General features: G+C 35.2%; 1 protein-coding gene across 1 annotated transcript; it reads left to right on the top strand.

The window, feature by feature from the left end:
* Positions 1–740: 740 nt before the first annotated feature.
* Positions 741–23193, top strand: DYNC1I2 (dynein cytoplasmic 1 intermediate chain 2; the record flags this gene model as incomplete). Its single annotated transcript, XM_010166792.1, has 11 exons — positions 741–848; positions 2779–2893; positions 6264–6354; positions 10657–10716; positions 11973–12088; positions 20662–20751; positions 21020–21182; positions 21275–21374; positions 21526–21651; positions 22606–22752; positions 23080–23193. Coding segments are annotated over exons 1-11 (1230 nt in total), but the record flags the coding sequence as incomplete, so codon positions are not given.
* Positions 23194–23548: the final 355 nt, after the last annotated feature.

Below are 23548 nucleotides of genomic sequence, written 5' to 3'. Positions count from 1 at the left end.
TAAAAGGTCCACCAATTTCTTAGCAGTGTACAAAAAGTTTGGGGGAAAAAAATGATAATATACATATTTTACAGGGGGTTTTTTGACCATCACACTTGTACTTACTTTGCCTTACAATTTATGGTAATCCTACTAAATCTTTTAATAAATCTGTATTTTGAATCCTGCAGCTGTATGTAGAAGGATAGAGAGCTTACATACTGCTAAGTTATAGCATGCCAATATTTAAGCTGTGAAAGTGAAAAGTAAAAGATAGGTACCCTCCTTGCTGTTTTCAGTCCCAGGGTTGCCTCTGTCGCTGTACAGAACCCTATGGCAAGATCACATAGCCTCATCTTCAGTGCCTAACGTTTCTTTCAAAGCATTTCCTTCAAACAGCATTAGAACTAGCTTAGGAATGGACACTGTCACCATGTCATAGTTCTATCTGTTTGTTTTAAGTCAATCCTTTTAGTACCAAACAGCATTAGAACTAGCTTAGGAATGGACGCTGTCACCATGTCATAGTTCTATCTGTTTTAAGTCAATCCTTTTAGTATTGAGAATGTGTTAAGACGTGTGGAAATAGGAATGTGATTTTTTAAAAAAAAACTATTGTTTTAAGGCTTTTCATAGTTGTGATTTTAGTAAGCTAGTGTAGTTCCTTTAGTTATAGCTTATTTAAAAAGAAGCTGCTATCTAAAAAAAAAAATCCACAGAAATAAACAATGGTGTGATTTCTCTTGCTCAGTGTTTCAGCCATGTCTGACAAAAGTGAACTGAAGGCGGAGTTGGAACGCAAGAAGCAACGATTAGCTCAAATCAGAGAGGAGAAGAAAAGAAAGGAGGAAGAAAGGAAGAAAAAGGAAGTAAGAAATAATTTTCTCTGTGAAATTTGACTGTTTGGATATGTAGCCTGCCCAAAATTTAAGGGTAGGTTCACTTAGTCATTTTCTATGTGTTATTAAGGGAGTGTCTATTTAATGGTCAGTTGCTGGCGCATATGTAGCACTTTTCTGATAAGAACAAACATTACTACTACTGCTGTTATCTTTAGAGTTATCCATCTGGTAAATTAGACTTTAATTTATTTTTTTTTTAAATCCTACACTTGCATAAAGTTTGGATTTCAAAAACTACTTTTGTACGTGGGACATCAGTAATTAAATCACTGTGAGGTATTGCAGAAAAGCTCTGCTTAGTGAGTTATGATGAGTTACTTAGAGAACTCATTTCTGAAGTGCAGTTCAGAGGATGTCCATTTGAGTTGTCTGACTGTCATTATTATTGTACAAACAGTGTACTACATTTTTCTAGTCTTTGACTCATTTTTAGCCTGAATTTTAAAATCAGAGCAACACTCAGTATGTACGTGCTACTTGTGTGTTAGACTTGGTTTCTTAAGTCTTCTGGATTTCTTTCTACTAAAGTATGTGACAGTGATTTATTACTGGGTTTTTCCTGAATGCAGATTATACCTCATAAAGGAAACTTTTGCTGGAATGTTTTGATGTTTTGGGGTACTTTTCAAGACTTCTCTGTGTTTTGGTTATGATCTTGTATGTGTTCTAAATTAGCACCTGACTGAGGACTGGAGCGACATGATTCAGAAAAAGAGAAGGAAATATCTCAAATTATGTTCTGATGATCTTGTAACAATGTATTGCCTGTGTCTGAGATTCCACATGTAATGCAGTAGCTTGTCAGTTGAGAACTTGCTCTGAAATTTGGGAATTGCCCTACTGTGCAGTAGACTAGAAACATAGTGTGCAGTCACATGAGAGCAATTTTAGTTGTTAATCATGGCATAGGGATAGAATAGCTTGGTATAGATTTTGCTGCTTCTATTAAAGACTTTTATTTGCATCATCACTTTATACTTAGAAAATTATTCACTTGTCAGTGACTGAGTTGTGAACACCTTAAGCTATGAGTTATATTTCTGTAATTGAATGAGCAGTTAAATGAGTGTGGAAAGGTGCTCAACATCTTCCACAGTAGAGCTTGTGTTATTTCTAAATTATGGGGATAGGGGTGTGATTTTTTTGTTTTCTTTGTGTGAAATCTAGCAGATGATAACACAACTTAAACTAGTTAAATGCCCTGTAAGCTTGAAGTTACTGCGAAGCTTTTTTTAAGACTCTCTATTTTTTTTGTGAAACCTGAGGTCCAAAAGAAGGCTTTCTCACTGAACAGCTTTTTGATGGTTTTGTATTAAAAAATAACTTAAAATGCACACATAGACAATCATCACTTTTACATCTTACACGTATTTTCCTAATTGCTGCACACTTTAGCATGTGCTCTATCTAGTCAAGTGTCCTAATACTTTCTTGACCAAAGAGGGGTGTTTCTTATTGTCATTCTAACCTTATAGTGTTTTTCTTTGACACAGTTATTGTAATTTCAAAATTGGAACAATATGTGTCTTTAAAATGCTTTTATACACTGGTACAGAATACACTCTTTTTTTCAGTCTTTTCATTGCTTACAATGCACCAACGCTAAGCATTAGTGCAAAAAAGGTATTCTTGATATTATGAAGTGTCATTTTGACAAATGAGAAGGCACTTTTTGCATGTTACATGTCTTTTAAAGACAGTATCAAAGCAACAAAATTTTGTGATTCCTGGCTATTGTTTATCTATAGAAAAGACCAACAGAATTACTAGAGTCAATTCTCTAACTTCTATGATGGTAGGTTTCAGTAGCATAAAAGAATCTGATATCTCAAAAAATAAATGAAACAGTTTTTAATACCTGTTAAATGCTGTAACTTAATTATTGCATTACTCTTAGACTGATCAGAAGAAAGATGTTCTTCCTGTACAAGAAGAATCTGATCTTGAAAAGAAGAGAAGAGAAGCTGAAGCATTACTTCAGAGCATGGGGTTGACACCTGAGTCTCCTATTGGTAGGAATGTTATTATTATTTTGAAATAAATGTTTGGGAGTTTTTTTGTTTGTTTTCTTTTTTAAGGGGGAGTGGTTTGGGTTTTTTGGTGGTGTTTTTTCTGTTGGTGGTGGTCATGGGTTTTTGGGGGGGATTTTTTTTTAGGATTGTGGTATTTATATAACTAGCATGAAAATTCTCTGGTCACTGTTTTTGGGGGTATATGTGCCTGATTTTTGTACTGTTTCGTCCTGCATGATCTCTGCTATAAATGTCAAGTGATGTGCTTCAGTACACATTACTAGTACTATTTTGTAAAAGATATGCTTTACACTTAGTGAATTATTTGGAGTCTTTTGGTTAAAAGAGTTAAATATCATGTATTATTCTTTTTTTTTTTTTCCTATTTTCTCTGCACATTATTATTCTGTATTTTTTTTCCTTTTCCTTTTTCATAATGCGAAATTTTAATTCTGATATTTTTGTCCAGAGTTGGCTTGTTTCCTTTCTGCATCTTTTACACCCTAACTTTCCTTACTTCAAATACCTGACTGACTTTGGAGCAAGGCTAAGTATAAAATTTAACTGTCAAGGATGATGATTCATATCTGTGCCATTCTTGGATGGGTTAGCATATTAGTTGTTGCTTTTTGCCTTTGCATAGCCACATCTCTCTGGAAGTTGAAAGCAAAGAGGTTGACAATTGAACTCCAATTTTTGTCTCTAGTTCCAAAATCAGAGTTTAAAACTTATTTTTCAGTTTGGCTCAATAGTGAGGGAATAATTTGTTATGGATATAGTATCTCTGACTACATCTTCATTGGCTTTGCGTAGTCCTCAAGTGTTCAAAAGTTAACGTGGAATAAATGCCATTATTGCTGCTCACAGTCCAGTAGCCACAGCAGTCATTTTTAGTAGTGTGAGTTGCTCTCACAGTTTAGAAACTACATTTGGGCAATGTTAGCACTAGTGTACAGCATTTTAAATAATCATTTCTTGCCTACTAGGTAGTTGAACACTTTCTTGTGTGAGGTTTTGCTAAGGCAGCTGATGAGACTCTTGCAGAAATTCATGTGGTTGTTGTTGTTGGGTTTTTAAATCTCTGAGAGAGAACCTAAAAACCACAGGATAGTCAGTCCTCAAAGCAAATCATTGCGCAGACTTAGAGTAGCTGCTTGTGAAAAGCTCTTTGAGGTGCTGGTTTGTAAGACCAGGGCATGTCCCTGCAAGTATTGTGTTTAATTGCATTGAGTCTCTACTTAACCACACTCTTCAACATACATAGATTTGCGGGGAATTCATTCTGTTATATTTTGAGATACCCAGACCTGATCTGGATCCTAAATCAAGCTCAGATGTCCTGCTTGCTTCCTCGCAGTGCCATGCCTGAGGCACAGGCTAGGTCTGCTGACTGGATACTGGCCAACTATGACAGTACAGTGATTGTATGCCTGAACTGAAGCTAACTCGCAACTGACCAGCTTGGTGTGCAGATAGATGAGCTCGCTTTGTGGTGTAGGTGGATAGCTTGAGATTAGATTCCTTTACAGAAAATTGAATTAAGAATTCCTAAGGCAATTGCTATCCTGTTAACTTGCCAGAGAGAGGTAGCTCTTACAGGAAAGGGGACCTTAACAATGTAAGTATGCTTTTGATGTCTAACATACTCATTATATAAGAAACCATAAGTTGGTGAATCAAAATAACTTTCAGGAAGGTATTATAGTTTCATCCTTTGTTGGTCTCTTCATAAGACTGTTGGTCTTTAAATAGGTTTCACCTCACTGATGGGAAGGCTTTCTTGAAAATGGTTTGCCCCGCAGAGGGCACTGTACCATCAAAACTGAGCTACTGAGTGCCTCTGGCTGTGCTTACTGCTAGATAGAGCTGTCTGACTTTTGTAAATGGTGACAAGATATGTTTCTAATGTCATCTCTTCAATTAAGAAAGGGTGACATTGAAATGTCATGATTTCTGCTAGCACAAAAATAATGTGGGAATATAAAGGCTTATGGGCATTTCCTTTAGTATAAATTATTCGGTAGATGGCAATGATGACTTGAAGAATATATATACTCATATATACACTTACACACCTGTATTTATTTAGATATATGTATAAAGTGCAAGTGTGTCTATATATGAATTTATGAAGCACAACTCTAGACCTGTATAAAAGTATCTTCTGTAGCAGGAGTGAATTTTTAGTAAATTAAAGTATTCACTGTGAGTCTATAAATTTAGGGTAGAACTTATGTCAACTAGAGTCATGTCTCTGTTATGGGATGGGGTGGGAGCATTCTTCAGTACACACAATATATTGTGATTTCAGGAAATTTTCTAGAAATGTTGCAGATCTGAATTCAGAATTCTCCCTTACCTGACTCCTGACAGAGTGGGTACCAGTTTGTATGCTGAACTTGTGTTCAGTTGGTTAAAGGTGCTTTTCAAGGGTTGCTAAGGAGTTAATGTGTTCTATGAATGTTTTACATATTACTTAAAGAAGCATATAAGGATCTTCAACACACACCCTGATTCTGAAGCATTGTCCTGGTTTCACATAAACCTGGGTTTCATTAAATAACGAGTTTCACTATTTTTAAAAAGAAAAGTTGAAAGAAATATCAAAGTAGCTTTGTGTTTGTATCAGGTTGCATGATATCATTCACTATTATGTATCAGTTCCAAAAAACATGTTGCTTATTAAATAGTAATTGCAGTCTTCATCTACATGCTGAAAATGAACTGACTTTTAAGATAATATTTAAATATAACAGTACTAGACTGTCTGTCAAGTAAAAAGAAAGAATATGAAAATCCTCAAAAACCCAACACTGGAAACTTTGTTGTAATACACAGGATTTATGTTGATTTGATTCAAACTAGAACAAAAATAACATTTGCTGTATGACCAAGACTCTTTTTTGGTACATGCTTCAGTGATTATATATTTTGAAACAAAATTACCAGTTAAATACATTCAGTGTATAATTTTTAAGAAAAACTGATGTCAAAACTGTACTAACAACTGTCTTCCTTTTATGTTTAAGCAACATGATTTAGTGGAAATTACTGTGTGAAAATTGATGCCATCATTTGTCAGAAGTTCAGTTTAAAAATATATTTTCAATTCATTTTCTCTTAAATTTCTTTCCCTCCATGTCTTTTTGTATGCTTCAGATGCATAAATGCCAAATAATTGCATGGAAGTCCAGCATGAATTGTTAACATTGTCTTTTCCCCTCTCTTTCTACTGTTCATTTTCATCCATGTATTTTTTGTTTGCCATCACTTTTTTTTAATAATTCATGTTAAATTAATTTGAAAACATCCTAAGCTGTGCAACCTCTGCGAGTAGTAACAGCGGATACCTGTCTGTTTCACTATTTAGTCCCTCCTCCTACCTCTCCGTCTTCCAAATCTGTGAGTACGCCAAGTGAGGCTGGAAGCCAGGACTCTGGTGATGGCGCTGTTGGATCTAGGTACGTCACTTCCGTTGTCATATTCCTTTGTTTAATACTCAATTAAGCTTTAGAAGAAATCAAGGCTAATTATTTAATTATAATAGAATAATATGTGGTTACAGTGTTACTGAATCTGTGAACAGTGACTGTTTTACAGAAGTACTTTACTTTAAAATGTGAAATGCAACTATACCTCCCAATTTGAAATTGCCAACATTAACATGGAGTTGTTTGAACTTGCAAGTTTAAGGTAAAATGACTCTGAATGTCTTGTGGCAATGTTCTTGCAAGCATGAATATCTCGGGGACAGAAGAATACTGGAAAAGTCCAACTTCTGAGCTCTTCCCTGCTTTTTCTAAAGGAGGGTGTGTATGCATGATAGGCCATTTCCTTCCTCCCTCTACTCCAACTGTCTAATAAAAGATACTATCTACAAACTTTGTCTTGTTTCTGATGTTTTGGTTTTTTTTTTCCTTGTTCAGAACAGTATTTCTCATTATTTCACTTTGCAGCAATCCCTGCAACACAACTATACCACTCACAATCTCTCTCATTTGGCCAAAACAGAGCACCCTGTTAGTTAGTACAGCCATGGGGTTTTCTTCAGTTCCAGTACTTGCCACATTTATTTGACCGGATTTTTGTGTGTATTACAGTTTGAGAAATGCTGCTCTAAAGAGAAACAGATAAATATTTCTGTTAAACTAGGAATTCAAAGTGGCAATATATGGGTGATAAGGTGGGAAACTACTTCCAAAGGATATTTATACTGTTTCCCATGCAGTCTGAGAATAAGAGCAGTATTTACCTAATGTTGATAACTTATATTTTCTCAGCAAATTAAATTAATGTAGTTAATTTACTGTGTATGCATTGTGGATGAAGTTTGGTTAAAACACAGCTACTAAAGCAGTTACCATCAGTTACTTCTATGCTTATATGAGTAGTTGATTTGAAGAAAGACTGAATACCGATACCACTTTGAAACATCTTTTTAAAAGACTGCAGTAACATTTTGTATGTGTGTGGATTATGCATGCATAACTATATGCAATCTTAATCTGAAAATATTGAAGATTTTAATTACCTGAACAAAGGTGACAAAGTGTAAGTAGCAACCATTAAGTTAAAACAGAATACACTAGGCAGCAGATATGAACCCAAATTCTCTGTTGTTTTTTTTGAAGTGTCCAAGTGTGATCTTGCATAGCTTATTTGCTACACAGTTGTTGAAGTTGGCCTGTCATGTTAATAATGAATATAATTGTTCCTTCACTGAGTAACAAGCAAATTTATAATGATTTTAAATCTGTGATTTAAATTGTCATTTTATATTTAATTTCGCTATATTGAAGAAAAAAACTAGACTTATTTAATGATTTAAAAAAAAAAAAAACATTTCTGTTCATACATAATTTAAATTCAGTGTGAAGCTGTGTAGGCCACATATCTGTGACTGAAGGCCACATTGTTTACTGACTTTATCTCCACCTCATAGGTGTATTGTGCTCTCTGGTTGTGTGTTCCTCAGACATAGTATTAATTTAATGTTGTATGCATACATTTTCTTATGAAGCCTTGAGAAAACTTGTATCCTAAATGTCTATGGCTTTAGGCATTTGTAGACTTTCATACTAAATCTGTCTCTTGACAATTTCCCAGACATGGAAGCATAAAAAGATTGTGGTCTTGAAGGCATGGAGCTATGAATGTATAGCTAAACTGGAGGCTATATAGAGTCACTGTTGGAGTCCCCTTGCTTATTCTCTGACCACCTCCCACCAAACAGGTGTCTATATCCTAGTATGTTAGTACAAGTGTGTACAGCATTCCTCATGTACACATACACTTGAACCTGAAAGGTAATGGGAAGAGACAGACTCTGTGACATCCCCTAGCGTTATACCTGGCATTTCACAGGTGCCTTTCATAGCAATATGAGTCGTGTTAGAAAGCCCAAGTTGTTTAGCTATGCTTGATAATCTTAGAACAAACCCTTTTAGTTAGTGTATTATTTCAGTTCTTGATTTTTTTTTTTTTTGTCTGTGGCCTTTTGTTCTCTGGTCATGCTGCAACTATACAAAGATGATCTCTTTTGTTAGTGTAGCCTCCTCTGTGACGCTGAATCCTGAGAGTAACTTTTCTTACGTAGTAATTAGTAGAGCAATGTTTTGCTTTATTTTCATCAGTAGTTTTGGTTCCTAGTTTGATATTGTTCTTTCTCTTTTTTACTCAGCTAAGAGTATAAATTTAAGACTGGAAATTAATACAGTTGGTTTACTTTTAGGTTAGGTGGATGCTTCATAGAATTAGTTTAAGTGTAGAAAATACTTACTAGAGATACAGGAAGCACTAGGAATATGCCAGAATACAGAGACGTTTGGGCAAATGTAGAATAGGTACTTCTGTTCACTGAAGCTTGTAAATAAATCTGTTTAGCAAGCATCTGGAAAGCAAAAGGAACACTGTTTTACATAATTTTGGTGCATTTTGTCTCAGAATGTTACCTTTATTTTAAAAGAATATGTCTGAGAAAGATTTAATTATATATCCTATACTGCTTGTTGCCTTGAACTATTTCTAAAAGGCAGACTGGTACCACTGAAGCAACTGTTGAAAGTTAAAAGAATGCTTTGAAAGCAGGAAAGCAACTTCAGTAAGGGCTAGGTCTTAAGCAGGCAGAAAAAGTGGAGCCTTTTAAATTCGTAGCCCTTTCCCCATGTTCCTCTCAAGTGGGATTGAAAAAGTTGAGAGAATATTTTACAAGTATTGTGGTAATGCAGCATTTGGATCTATAGATAAGTTGTCCTTTGCAGAAGCCATGTGAAGGTTGGGGGGGGTGGTGGTGGTTTGGTTTTGCTTGCCTTTTTTTTTTTTTATTTCCTTGTGATGCATGATTGAACAACATATGAGCAATATCCAACCTGAAGTCTCAGGCACCAAATTAAACTCCAAGTTTAAATCTGTTTGGTCAAGAAAAACATCAGAGACCTAAAGAATAAGTATACTCAAAGTAATTAACTTCACGGTTCAATGATGTGTTTTCTGATGCACAAAAGATATGGAAAGGTTTTGGAGACTTAGATACTAAGCTATTGCTGTGAATTCAATAATAGTTATGTGGAATGATTTGCTAAATATGAAGACTAGATTTATAATTCTTAATTAATTATTCTTCTAATGCATATTTTCTACAAGAACAAGGTAGTGCATGGCACAACCATATATATGAGGTTTTTATGGCATTGGCTGTGCACTTTTGAGATCAACTTTACCTTCAGGAATTCTACACCTGGTTTATAAGAACTTTACTATGTATGGGATGGAAATGGAAAATTACTTTTTATTGATTTATCATAGTAAACTATTACATATTCTTTTTTATTTGTTATACAATATGGTTTTAAAATACTATCATAGCATCTAAGAACTTCAGAAAAACCATGCATGTTTATCTGTTAATCTGTTTTATAAGCTTGTTTTAAAATTCTGCCTAAGCCTGATAGCAGGCAGTAGACTAAATGCAAACTTGTGGAGAAAGGATGAAGAGTAAAAATAAAGGGAGAGGGAAGATTTATTTCCCCCTTCATATTTCTTCTGATGCAAAAGTGACTTGAAATGTTTCTATTCTGTTCATTATTCCACATGACTTTGAAATGTGTTATTAATATAAAGCCCACTGTTTCTAAGAGATTTAAGTATCTTAAATGGAGTTGGCTCTCAATCAGATGACACTTAAAAGCCCAAGGCAGTGCTTAACCCATAATTACTGCAATGTCACATCTTGGAAACTCTAGCAGTTCTCTGTCCCAGTGGAAATGCATTTTTGCCCCTCTACCAAAAGGCTTATGTGTTGACTCATTTCCTTTACCAATACGACACTTTCCTCGACATATTTACTGCTCTGGGCAAGATTGCATTATGTTGACAAATCTGTCTTTATATGACATGAACAAATCTGAACAGATTTTAAAAGGAATTTGAAGTTTTTAATGATTCTTGTCAGTATGCAAAAATATTTTAATTTGCCTCTCATACAGGCTGTGTTTGTTTGAAGATCTTTAACTTTCAATCTTGAAAATAATTTCTAATAGCTCTGAATTCTGTGTTTGCTTTTTAACTTTTGTATTTACTGCATGTGTTATTGCACTGAATGTTTGCTGAATTTCCCTTAACTGATATTATATTGCTTTGTTTCTTGTGAACAATGAAATAACTACAAGCTTACTGTAACTCTAGCATTTCATAGTGTGTATTTGCTTCACTAATCTCTGGCCTTTTTTGCTAATGCTGCATGATTGTTCAACCTGGGGTGGCAGGACGCTGCATTGGGATACTGATCCATCAGTTCTTCAGCTCCACTCTGATTCCGATCTGGGGTATTGCATAGATTTCTTATATTCCCTCTTTCATATGCTTATGGATAATACGTATAAGAGCTTATTTTTTCTTTAAGACTTCAAGTTGTTGTTAAGGGACTGTTCTGTAAGTAACAGATATTCACTATCCCTAGACTTTGCTTGTAATGGGAATTTTTTATATTGTTTTATATACATAAGATGCTTATTTCTAATAACAAAACTTACATACTCATGTTTTTCTTTGAGTCTTTCTTTGGCAAAATGGAAACTTTAAAAAAATCATTTCTTTAAAATAAAAAGCTTAGAATAACTGTATTTAAAAACAATGACTCCCATCTTATAAATAAGTTTGTAAAAGCTGTAGCTCATTATAAGCACTTACTAAAACCCACATTGTGCTGAAAGAATTATGATTCTGCCCACCAAAACCTTTCAAAAGGAGTTGTTCTCTTTTGCTTTTATCTTAGGAGAGGGGTGGATAATAAGAAACTGAATTTGATTTAGATAAATCGATGTTGTCTTATTGCAATATTACTATAATACATACTGAAATTAGCTTTTATAGGAATTTGCAATGACTGAATTAATATTGTGTGGTTTTTGAAAGTGTATTATGCATTGTAGTTTGATACTGACTATATCTGCATTTAGGGGATCTTCCGTAAGCTAAAGACAGAAATGTCAGAGGTTTTCAGTGTCATATTCTGGAGTAAAATATTATGGATAAATCACTTGTTGGTGTGTCAGTTTTAGATTAGACTTGCAGTTCTGCATTCTAAATAGTGTCTTGGAGGTAGACAAAAAAAAAGGGTAGCAAAGTTAAAAAGACTAGCAATTGCTTTTTTTAAGCTTTAAAGTTTTAGAACCATTGCTGAAGAAACATGACTCGTGAGCAGATCTGTTCCACTGAAAGTAGGATTATGTCATATATGTAGCACTACCCTTGTCAACCACAAAGAGCAAACCTTTAAAATTGTATCCTATAAGCCATATATATATATTTGTGTATTTGCACATCTTTCTGTCGCAGATGTATAAATAGCTGCTGATCTTAAATAATAATGACAATAAAATATTCTGCTGATCTTAAATAATAATGATTAAAAAAAAGTCATAATCACATGACTCCTTCAGAATTAAGTTTCCACTGGGTTTAAGTTTGACTAAGCAGTGCTGTGAGATGATGACTTGGGTATTATTCTAGGCAAAATATGAAGTAATTCATAAAGTTGCTTGGGGTTTTTTTTTCTGATTTCTCTATTAATTTTATTTAGACGTGGACCTGTTAAACTTGGAATGGCCAAAATTACACAAGTTGACTTTCCACCTCGAGAGATTGTTACATATACAAAGGAGACGCAAACACCTGTTATGACTCAGCCAAAGGAAGGTGAATGGTTAACTTGTTACTACCTAAGTTATTTTTCTTTTATTTTATTATAATAACTGTGACTGACTGAATTAGAACTGCCACTTGTGATCTTGAAACTTAATAAAGTAGAATGAAGGTTGATCTGTGAGATAATTGATATAAATTCTATTATTAAATTCATACGGGTTATGAACCTTCATATATGAGGTTCACTGTCATGTATATAAGAGGGTTGCTGTCATTCTGCATCTTGTTTACATTACTCTTATTACTGATACATGGTATTTTCTCACTCCTAGTAAATGTTCAGATTAGACACAGACTTGCTTAATCAGCTGACAACTGATAAATAAAAGTTGCATTTTTAACATTTAAGAATCCACACACAACTTGAAGGTTATGTATCCTTACAACAAATTTAGCAATAAACCCCCTAGCTTTTTAAGAATTTGCATTTTTATACCTGGAGCTTATACATTGAGTTTTAAAAGAAGGAACTAATTTCATTGTTAACCCATGCAGTTTCTGTTCTCAGGAATTGAACCCATGCTTTCTTTCAGTCATGACTGGTTTGCTTTTGAGAAAATAAATTTTTCTGAAGAAAACATAATTGGCTAATAAATTTTCTTTTCAATGTTGAAACACTTGAATTTAGCTGCAAATGAAAATACTAATCTTGACCTAGTTTGTATGTAGTTCCACAAAAAAATCTCTTGGTTGTTAAATGTGACTGAGTATGTGTCTTTGCTAGCAATTTTAGGACCTAATTCTATATTCATAATTTTGCCTTTTCCTGCTCTTTGGAATGTGAACTTTTGGGTGTTTATGAAAGGAGATAAAAACTTTTTAAAAATTAAGAGAGTACACAACTGAAGTGTTATGCTGATGTTTCAAGAAACTGTATAATTTGCCTGAAAGTGTAATACAGAATACATAGAGTGTAAAGTGTGATACAAGTGATGCAGAATAGTTGTTGCTCCAGTCTGTGTCAGTATGCTGCTCTTGTCTGGAGTGTGTCTTAAAGTCACTTTGGCAAGTTAGATGCAAATAACAGACTAACAGAGGATTTGCTTTTTCTCTATCTGCTTTTCTTTTCAGATCTTGATTTTTGTCTGTATTCCTGCACAGACAGGCTTTTAGGGTTTTCTTGCTTTCATTTCTCCCGTGCCCTTACCTTTTCCTTTCTCGAGTCCCTCAGGTTTTTTCCCTCCACTCTGTCAGGTTCATAGAATCTGAAGACTTAGTTTGCAGTTTGTGTGCTTGAAGAGTTTTTGCTTCTGCTGCCTGCTGTCAGTGGAAATTGCCTGGGATTTTATGATCTTAGTTTCACACTCGGTGGATAGGCTGTAGTTGATTTACTGTAGTGGAGCTGTAGAGATGGGTCATCTGTATTTCTGCATTTACCAGAAGGCTCTCACAATACAGATGTTGTCTCCTGATCCTTTCCACCTTAAAAATAATACTGTTTTCTTGAGGGCTGTCACAATTATTTTATGTATATATACTTCACAAAGTCACTTACAGATGCTTTTGATCATTTCAGTGTTGAGGATCTTTTTAAAGTCTGTCTTAACACTGCTAAATACATTAATAATTAAGCTCTATGTTCATGATTTCTGATAACATCTGAAATGGGAAATGTGGGGGAAATCATACTGCCTCAAAAAAAGAGAGTCACTAGGTGAGAGGTTTTGATTATGGGAAGAAGATTTTGAAGTCTTTAAAGCAACTGACAAAAGCAGTATGCTGAATTTTCAGAGTGCAAGTAGATACATTTATCTAATTTTAATCTATCACATTGATTCTTGTTTTTTTCTCACAAGCTGTTATTTTTATTTATTTTAGTGAGTATACTGTAAACTAAAGAATCTTACAAAGTAGCCTTGAAAGCTGAGCTTGCAGCTGAATTTACACATACAAGTAATCTTCAGTAGCTCCCTTGTACAGCAACAAGTTGCATCTCAGCTAAGTTAGCTCCAGTGTACTTATAAAATCAAGTCGACTGGACCTTTCTTAATTATCATATACTGTGATTTTAAAATGCTGTTGGGGATGTGCTTTTGAACAAAGGAAAATAGAAGCAAGTTTATTAGATACGCTGTGCCATCATGCTGCAGCTTTAGGGCCACTTGTGCTGTAGGTTGAATTGTGCTAACACTGATTTTTGGGCTGAGGGGAAGGAGAAACCAACAACAGACAAACCCTAAAAAACCAGTTCCACTTCTGTGTGCCACAATGGTTATATAGTTGTAATGTGATGTGAATTTGGAAACACTCAAGCTACAACTAATCTGTCTGGTGGGACAGGTAGGAAGTAGGGGAAAACTGTTGTTAAAAAAAAAACCAGTTCCTAATTGTCATGGAAGTATTTATGGCAACACAAACAAAATGGCAGTTACATGGGGGAGATTTCATGTCCTCAACTTAAAGTTGGCCTTCGGAGATGCCTGTCTTGGATTCAGTGTAACAAACAGTTAAACTTAAATAATTGGTACCTTTCACCTGAACAGTTCTGGTTTTAAAACGTAAAGGTTGCTCATCTCAGAAGATGATAGAAAAGACTGCATTCAGTAGGTGAGAAATCCAGACCAGGATAATTCCATAGCTAGAGAAGGGAGGGAGACTAAGTTCATATGTTTGTGCTTCTGTGTAATGCAAACATGTTGCGCCATCCTAGACAACATTCAGATATGAAGAAGCCCACACCCCACTGCCTTGCAGATATGAGGCTTCTTGGCTGCACCTGTTTTGAGCCAGTGATCCTCTCCATTTGTAACGAAAGAAGAATCAGTTTGCATCTAGCCCTAGATGCTAGAGCTAGAATGAGACCTCAGTGCTAGTGGCACTATAGCCTCTTTGTGCTAGGACAAAAAGTGTCACTGCTGGAATTCTGACTTTCCCACATTTCTTCACCCCCACCCCTTTCAAGTATTGTATCCAAAACAGTAGATAGCCTTGTCTTTCCCTTATACACTGCCCAGCTCTTAATTTTGAAATGTGACAACTTCCCTAGGAGATGGAGGCATTTAGTGTGCTGACAGTTCTCATTACTTCCATTATTTTATTGCAGTACTAATATGTTGATTTATTATGACCTCAAAGTATTTGAGAAACTGCCTGTCTTAGGAAGACTGATTCTTTTTATGATATTGTAAAACAGTAAAATCAAGGTCTCACCTTGAAATCGGCTTCACTCTGTGATTAGAGAGTGAGCTTCGCTAGAGCACAAAGTATTTTGCCACAGGAGGTAATTCACTCTATACTGAACAGTATGGAATATTAAATTTCCCATTAATTAAACTTAATAAACTTGTTTCACAGTTCTTATAGGAAGATGTCCACATCCAAAATAAACTTAAAAAGTAAATCTGCAATAGTGGTTTTATGGGCTTTTCATATGGTGGGTGCAACCCACAGCTGCTCTTTCCTCAAGGTCCTGTGTGTACAAGTGACTAAGAATATAGAAAAGACAAACAGAGTAATAAATTTTGTCGAGTTGGCCATCTTGGTGCTCTCAAACTTCTTGCTTTGATGAAAATACTTTTACATGTCTATCTTCAGTACTTTTTTTTTTTCCCCCGCTTTTTTGGGTTTTTTTTCTCCAGAATTTTCAATAGCCTTAGTCTTTTAACCTTACTGTTCCTGTAGCAGCTCTGTTTATTATGTAAAAGAAATGAAGTTAAATAATTAAATGGTTCATTGTTCTGAGAAATATAGCAGAGACAATACACCTTTTTCTTTTTTTCTTTTTTTCTTCTCTTAGCACGTTCTTTTCCCGTTTTTGTTTTTATTCATTCTGTGATACAGTAATGGTGGCCATCTTTTTTGCTTAGGGATCAAATAAATTTATTTTGGCTTGAGAAGTGTTGTGCCATACTCAGTGCTGTTAACCCTTATTTCGTAACTAATAAGCCTAAGCATCTACGTCTCTGACATTACTACACTGTAACAACTTTTGTCACCATCATAACGTGAACATCCTGTGTTTAGGCTGCTCCATTCCCCAGCATCCTTGTTCTGCCATCCCCTTTTCTGCTCTATAAATCCCTTTCTCACTTCCCATGATGCTGTGTGTAACACTGCTGCCTGCTTCCCTCATTGTCCAATTTTGGTGAACACGATTTTTAGTTAGTGTGGTCAACTGGTTATTAGGGCTATTATTTAGCCTCTATTTGACATAGAATCATAGCATGCTCTGTCAGGCAGCAGGTTTTCGTATCTGCTCTCTGAAAATACATTTGAAATTGTATTCCTTTTACACACTCATTTCTTTCCAGCAGGCAGCAGAAGCAGTTTCAGCAACAGAGATGCAATTCTCGTGTGAACTCTGGTATATGTCTTAATGTTCTGCATGCTCCATGTTGGCCACCACACAGAGTACTGTAATCACTGGTGCTAATTTTTTTTTTTCTTATCTGTATTTCTTGCTACACTGCTCTACTATACTGTTTGAGCTCTTCCTTTGTGATTTGCTAACGTATTGTTCAAATTCACAGGGAAATAAATTAGTCACCAGTGTGCCCAATAAGTATGTGTTATGAGTCCTTGAAGTAGTTAATCCGAAGAAAGATAGGCACGTAGGGGAATATGATTCTGCTCATCTGTCACAGGCTTTTCCTGGGTTAATGAGATACTTTTTGTTTAGTGCTGCTGCACAGTAGTGTGCATGTGCAATCACAAATAACTGCAGGCGGTATTCCTCCACTCTTTGAGGAATTACTGTCTGGTAAAGTCTCCAAGACACAGAGTGAAAATATTAAGCATTTTTGTCCTTTTAATTTTGACTTAAGCAGAGTAATAACAATTTGGTGTATAGGGCTAGCTTTCCAGATGTTGTTACAGTGAATGTAGCATTTTTACATTTTAATATTTTAGAAGGAATTAAGAGACCCTTATATATTCTTTAAGTGCCTCAAATGTTCAGTGAAATATAGATGGGAAAACTTTATATGAAGACATTCGGTTTAACAAAAGCCACCCATTTCACAGATGATTTAACTTTGATTAACCTACTCTGCAGCAACAGATTACTCAGACAACTGGAACTTCACTCTGTAGTGTTATTGCTAGGTGCAGCCTAATTTACAGTGCTGCTTTTCTTTCTGTCTTGCCAAAATACATCACAATTTTGATGTTAACTCAAAGTAAAAATTCAGTGGTTCATTAAACCTGTTTTTAGCACTCATTGACAGGAAATCTGTCATTATTAAAGTAGCAGCTATTTTTATGCAACCTTTACTGCTCAGTTTTGTAAGCTTAGATTCCCTGTTCACCTGTCAGAAATAACATGGAGTTAATTCTTTAGCATATTATAATGAATATTCATCAATATGTTGATGTGACAGAGTTCCATTTCCTGTCTTCATGGCCCTTCGACTTTTCTAAGTCGTAGCAGCCTTTTCTTAAAATGTGAAATTGTATTTGGTGTATTGACAATTGAAGTGGCATAAAATGCCAGTAGGTAGAGTCAATAATGAATAAGGAGGATGAGGTAAGACAGTGCCTTTTAAGGTTTCCAAATTTATGTAGCTGGTGTGAAATAAATGCAGTACACCACTATATCATGGGTTCTTGACTTACCAGACGTGGAAATTTTTCAGCAATAGTATGCCCACTCTTTCAGTGTTTGAGTGATATATCATTGTCACGCCAGTTCCTTGCAAATACCAGCACTTGGCCTGTTACTAAATAAATTCAAGATAAAGGAGAGACAGGATAAGTAATTAAAACAAAAATTTCTTGGATCTTTTGTTGTCCAAAAGCTTCCTGCTGTTCTTTTTGATTGTAAACTTCTGTGAGAAAGCATCCTATTTTTTGATAATAAGATCAAGAACTTGTATATGTGGAGTGGGTTTTTTTATTTTTCCCTTTTTTTTTTTTCTTTTTCAGATCCCTTAATGAGAAAGTTTGCATATGACTTTTCTTTCTTTAGAGAGAAGGTTTTTGGTTCATGTAGTTACAGATAAATCACAGTGAGATGACATGTTCAATTTCAAGTCTGAGACTTTGAGAATATTAAAATAAGTGCTATATCCTGCATTTAAATGCAGTAATATCAGCTGGCTGTATGCAGTGAAAATACTATGAAGGAATTTAGATCTCTGTATAATATATGCCATTTATGTTTCAAACATTAAAAGCCAGGAGCAATCAACTATATGATCTTTTGAATAAAATATGTAGATTAGAAGGTCACTTAGCACTGAGGGGTTGACCATCTGCATTTGACAGGAATTTGACTCCTGTCACTGAAAATGGTACTTAGAATCAGTGTAGTATGACTAATGGGGGGTTGGGCTGAAATTTCTAATTTGGGACTTTCAAAGCTAGAATAATGTATCCAGGGTGACCCAAAACCAAATTTCAGAATTTGAAGGCATCATTTAAATCTGCAAGAGAGATTGGCAGGGTGAACAAGAGGGGGATTTTTATCCAAGTGACTATAATGTCAGTATGTGGTCCTGTATTTGTTGTGCTCAAAATCATGTGTGTTAACTCCTATTACATTTTTTTAATTAATCAGTGTTCACACCTATAGTGATTTGACATTAAGAATTCCATTCTTCAGAACTGCCCCAAGTTATACAGTTTTCAGATTACTAGTCCACTGTACATGTGAATCCGTCTAAAAAGGAGCAGTGTCTTTCTGTTTCTCTGTGTGATTATTTTGCAAAAAAAAAGCTTTCATTTTTTTTAAGTAGCACAAAAGCTGTAATTGGCATGCTTTGTAAGGAAGTGTCAATGTGCAAGAGAGTGGAGATCACTAAGAATTCTTTTACGCGTTCTTTCCCCTTTGCACCACCGCCTCCTCAGCAGGGTCACTGAGATCACTAGCTTTTCTTGAAATGGCCATTTTCACTGGCAGGTGCATTATACCCTGTATTTTCAGATTGTTTTTCCATTCTGAATGTTTGGCAGGTTGATTGCTCTGGCTGCATTGACGGAGAAAGGGCTGACAAATGCGGTTGGGCTGGCTGAAAAGACAGTGATTACTGTTTTCCTTTGTGGCTGATTGAGGCCCTTGAAAGGAAAGATTTTAACCTTCACCATTTGGTTCAAAAATATGAGCATATATTGAAATCATTCATGCCATTTATCCTAGTTCTGTAAACTTGTCAGAACGTAAAAATCGCTCAATTTCAAGTAATGCAGGATTGGCATACGTCATTATCATTTTGATTAAGTTGGAGTTTGTATTATTGTGTGCATTATACAGTGTCATTTAAAGCTTTCTTTCCTGCAGGTACAGTTATATTTTTATTGCCTATACTATGGAGTTAGAAAGATTTTCAGACCTCTTTAAACCTATCACTATGTGTGTGGTTTGGCAGCTGGTATGGCCTATGAGCTGTATTTTGTTTGCAGGGTAAAGGCTTGTCTGTAGACCTCCTGGAGTGCTGGTAATTGCACGGGCTTGCCATTGGGAAAAGACATGATTGGAAGCAGTCAGGCAGAAAAATGTTGTGCCATCCCATTGCCACCTCATAGCAGAGAGACAATCCTAGCAGTACCATCTGGTTGTTGCTATCTAGTCAGCTGGCTTGGCTGCTGGGACTATGGCTTGGCAGCTGGTTCCCATCCCTTGACCACCCTTTTTTTTTTATGTGCGTGCATGCATGTGGAATTTCCCTTTTTTACTTTTTTTTTTGTTAGGTAACTTTGAACGTGGGTCAGGGAGATGGCTGCAACAAACAAGCCTAGTCCCTCTTGAATACTGTCTCATTACTTGTGATGAGGCATGCAGCAGACTCCTGCTGCCATTCCCTTATAAACAGATGACATAGTTGTTTAACCAATAAAAATAGTCTTTTCAGAAGCTTATTCTAGAAAGCAGATGAAGAAAAGCCAGGAAATGCATATTCCACAACACTAAGTAATTGAAAGTTATTTTCTGGTTTACAGTATTCAAAGAATAAAATGTAGAAATGCAGAAAGTGCTGTAAAACCTTGTCAGTATTCCCAAACATTAACATTTTATGTTATTCATTGCAATTAAGGAAAACACATTTTGCTGGAAAGTTCTCATTGCCAAACATGATACAGATAATGAGACTTGCATTTAGAATGACAGAAAAAATATAATCTCCCTGCTATTATCTTTAGCAAAATTTGCCTCTCAGAATAGCAACCTGAAAGCTAATGTAAGCCATCTTCATGCCATGTGAAGACCCATTAGACTCTGATGGTTTCAGATCACAAGTAGGCAGCTGCTCTGTAGACTATTTTAGACATTTGATTTTTCTTTATTCTGCAGCATTAATGTGTCAGTATGTTACAGAGAACATGCATCCACCACATGGTTTTGTGTGGAATTATAAATGCTTGTAAGAGAGATTTCCACTTTGGATTCTTGACAATTTCTTATGTGTCTTATTTCAGTTTATACAACAATTTAGTGCAACTAAAATCCAGGTGTAGACAGTGTTCAGTGATCTGTTGGTTTGAGATGTTATCCTGGGTACTACATTTTACAAATATAACCATTTTAAGCTAAATGATACCATTTTACATCAGCTTGTTTGAGATTCATATGGAATATTACTGTTCCTCTTTAAAAACATTGACAGTCTCACCATCATGTTTCTCCTTAGATGAGGAAGACGAAGATGATGTGGTTGCACCAAAACCATTAGTTGAACCTGAGGAAGAAAAAACACTAAAAAAAGAAGAGGAGGAAGAAGGTACAGTTTACCTCAAGACATTGAGTTTGCTGTAAAGAAAGGCATCAATAAGTTTTTAACGTCTTTTCTTTCTATTAAGTTGAAATTAATTTGGTTTCCATTTTAACAGTCAGCTAGCAAAATATAAAATGTAAAAATGTATTCAAAATCGTTGTATGTTAGGAAACAAATTTTCCAACATAATGATAAATACTCTGTTTTCTGTCTTGGAAAGAATTGATTAAAATATGCAGTCCAGAGAGTTTATGTATGTATAATTCTTTTCCAGCTGCCCCTCATGAACTTACAGAAGAGGAAAAACAACAGATTTTGCATTCTGAAGAATTTTTAAGTTTCTTTGACCACTCCACAAGGATTGTCGAAAGAGCTCTTTCTGAGCAAATCAACATTTTCTTTGACTACAGTGGAAGAGACTTGGAAGACAAAGAAGGGTAACGTGAATGTTGAATACTTTACTGTGGATGTGCAATATTTGTAATTGAAAAAGTGATCCAAGATTAATATCTGCTAATTGCCTTTATAGAGAGATTCAAGCAGGAGCAAAACTGTCCTTAAACAGGCAGTTTTTTGATGAACGTTGGTCAAAGCATCGTGTTGTCAGTTGTTTGGACTGGTCATCTCAGGTAAAAAATAATGCTTACATTAAGCAGTTATCTTTGTGGCTTTTGGTTTTTGGTGGGGTTTTTTTAACCTTATTTTGGTGAAAAAATACAAAGATTCTCGGATTGTCTGGACCATTAGCTTACTTTTGAGTCTTTTTCACTTATTTTACAGTACCCAGAATTACTTGTAGCCTCTTACAACAACAATGAGGATGCACCTCACGAGCCTGATGGGGTGGCCCTCGTATGGAATATGAAGTACAAGAAAACTACCCCAGAGTATGTCTTTCACTGCCAGGTATGATTCTGTCTTGGAAGGCTAAAGATTATATGTCGATGAACTTGGACAACTACCTTTCTTATGCTTGTCAACATAACAATTTCATTGGGTTGGTGTTCACTTTAACCATATGTATTTGCTAGATGTTGATAGCTAGAGATTTCAGTTTAGAAATATTATTCTGTTTCAGAATTTCTGACATAATTCAGAATTCAGTTCTGTTTGTGAACTCATTTTCTTATTTTAATTTAAAAACCAAAAAAATCTTCATGTGTAATGGTTGAACCACAAAGAAGGTTTGTATATAAGGGGATTGAGTGCGATTGTATACTATTAGAGCTTAGTTTACTGAGTAAAATTAAGATGGCCTGAGGAAATGGAGCAAGGATGAAAACTAGAAACATATGTGTCAAGACAAAGGCAGATGGAGGTTTTCTGATAGTTTTCTGAAAGATAAAGACATGCAAGTCTCTTCCATTATGCCAAGCCTGGGATAGCCACTTTACTTTCAAAATGCCGTAATTCTGAAAAATTCAGTAGTTGAATCAAAATTTAATACTCTGTTGTCAGATTACTGTCAAAACCCAGACTGCAAGAGTAACTTTATTTTATCGAAATGGATTTGTACATTCTCTAAGAAAATGACCACAGAATGTGGCAAAACATGATTTAAAAATTGTGCATTACTGAGCCTTCCTTTGCCAAAAAATTATGCTAGGAGGAATTCAAATGTATACATATGAAAGAAAGGAGGTAAATTTCATCTTATGAATACAAATTAAAACTAAAAGGCTGTTGGGGGTTCACAAAGGGTTTGTGAATCCTTAAGTAATTGGACAGTGAAATGGTGTATTGAATAAATCTAGGCACAGAACTTACTCTGATACTTAGTCTCATTTTCTTTAGTTTTAGACATGGCATCATTGAATGGTTGTTTTTTGAGTATTTTGTTGTTTGGTTTTTTCCTTGCAGTCAGCAGTGATGTCAGCTACATTTGCAAAATTTCATCCCAATCTGGTGGTTGGTGGCACGTACTCAGGCCAAATAGTGCTGTGGGATAATCGCAGCAATAAGAGAACCCCAGTGCAGAGAACTCCACTTTCAGCTGCTGCTCACACGGTAGGGAGTGAAATATCTTCAAGGACTGTTCCCTGTTGAGATGTATTTAACCTGTAGGAATCTCTGTCCAGTGCACTTGATTGATAATGCTTAAATGTTTATGTCCATATTTTGCCAATGCTGTCACTGAAGAACCAGGCTATTCATAAAAAACAAAGTGTCAGAAAAACAAGTATCAGTTTTGTAGAGGAGTCTTTGTACTGTACTGTGATCCATCTTTTATGCTTTGTTAAATGGTGAAGTTGTATGTTTTACTGAATATTAATTATACCAGAATTGGCTGTTACTTGGAAATTCCCTTTTCTGATAGTATTTTACATTTCTTAGCACCCAGTATACTGTGTCAATGTTGTTGGGACTCAGAATGCTCATAATTTGATTAGTATCTCAACTGATGGGAAAATATGCTCTTGGAGTCTGGACATGCTTTCCCAACCACAGGTAAGATGACTTTGGATATCTACAGTATCTATTCCAGATTAGTACATTGTAAAAACATCATGAATCTAAAAAGCTTTAATAAACCTTTTCCCAACGCAGAATTATACTTAAGGTAGCTTGGCAAGTATTTGATAAAATATTTTTCCACTCTCATGGAATCAAATACTGTCTGTTGATCCTCTTTCTATATTTTTGTTGCACTTGTGTTAGTGGTGAACATGATTTTAACAAGAAATAACTTTCTTATTCCTGCCTAATTTAGTACAAATAACATGGAAAAAAAAATTGAAATACTAACATCTAAAAAGTCATTTAGATTTTCAGTAGTAGGTTTGGGTGGGGGTGGGTTTTGGGG

Source organism: Antrostomus carolinensis, unplaced genomic scaffold (assembly GCF_000700745.2).
Source record: "Antrostomus carolinensis isolate BGI_N321 unplaced genomic scaffold, ASM70074v2 scaffold18434, whole genome shotgun sequence".
Taxonomy (NCBI): Eukaryota; Metazoa; Chordata; class Aves; order Caprimulgiformes; family Caprimulgidae; genus Antrostomus; species Antrostomus carolinensis.
The sequence above is the reverse complement of the archived record's forward strand: the minus strand, read 5'-3'. Positions and strand labels throughout refer to the sequence as shown.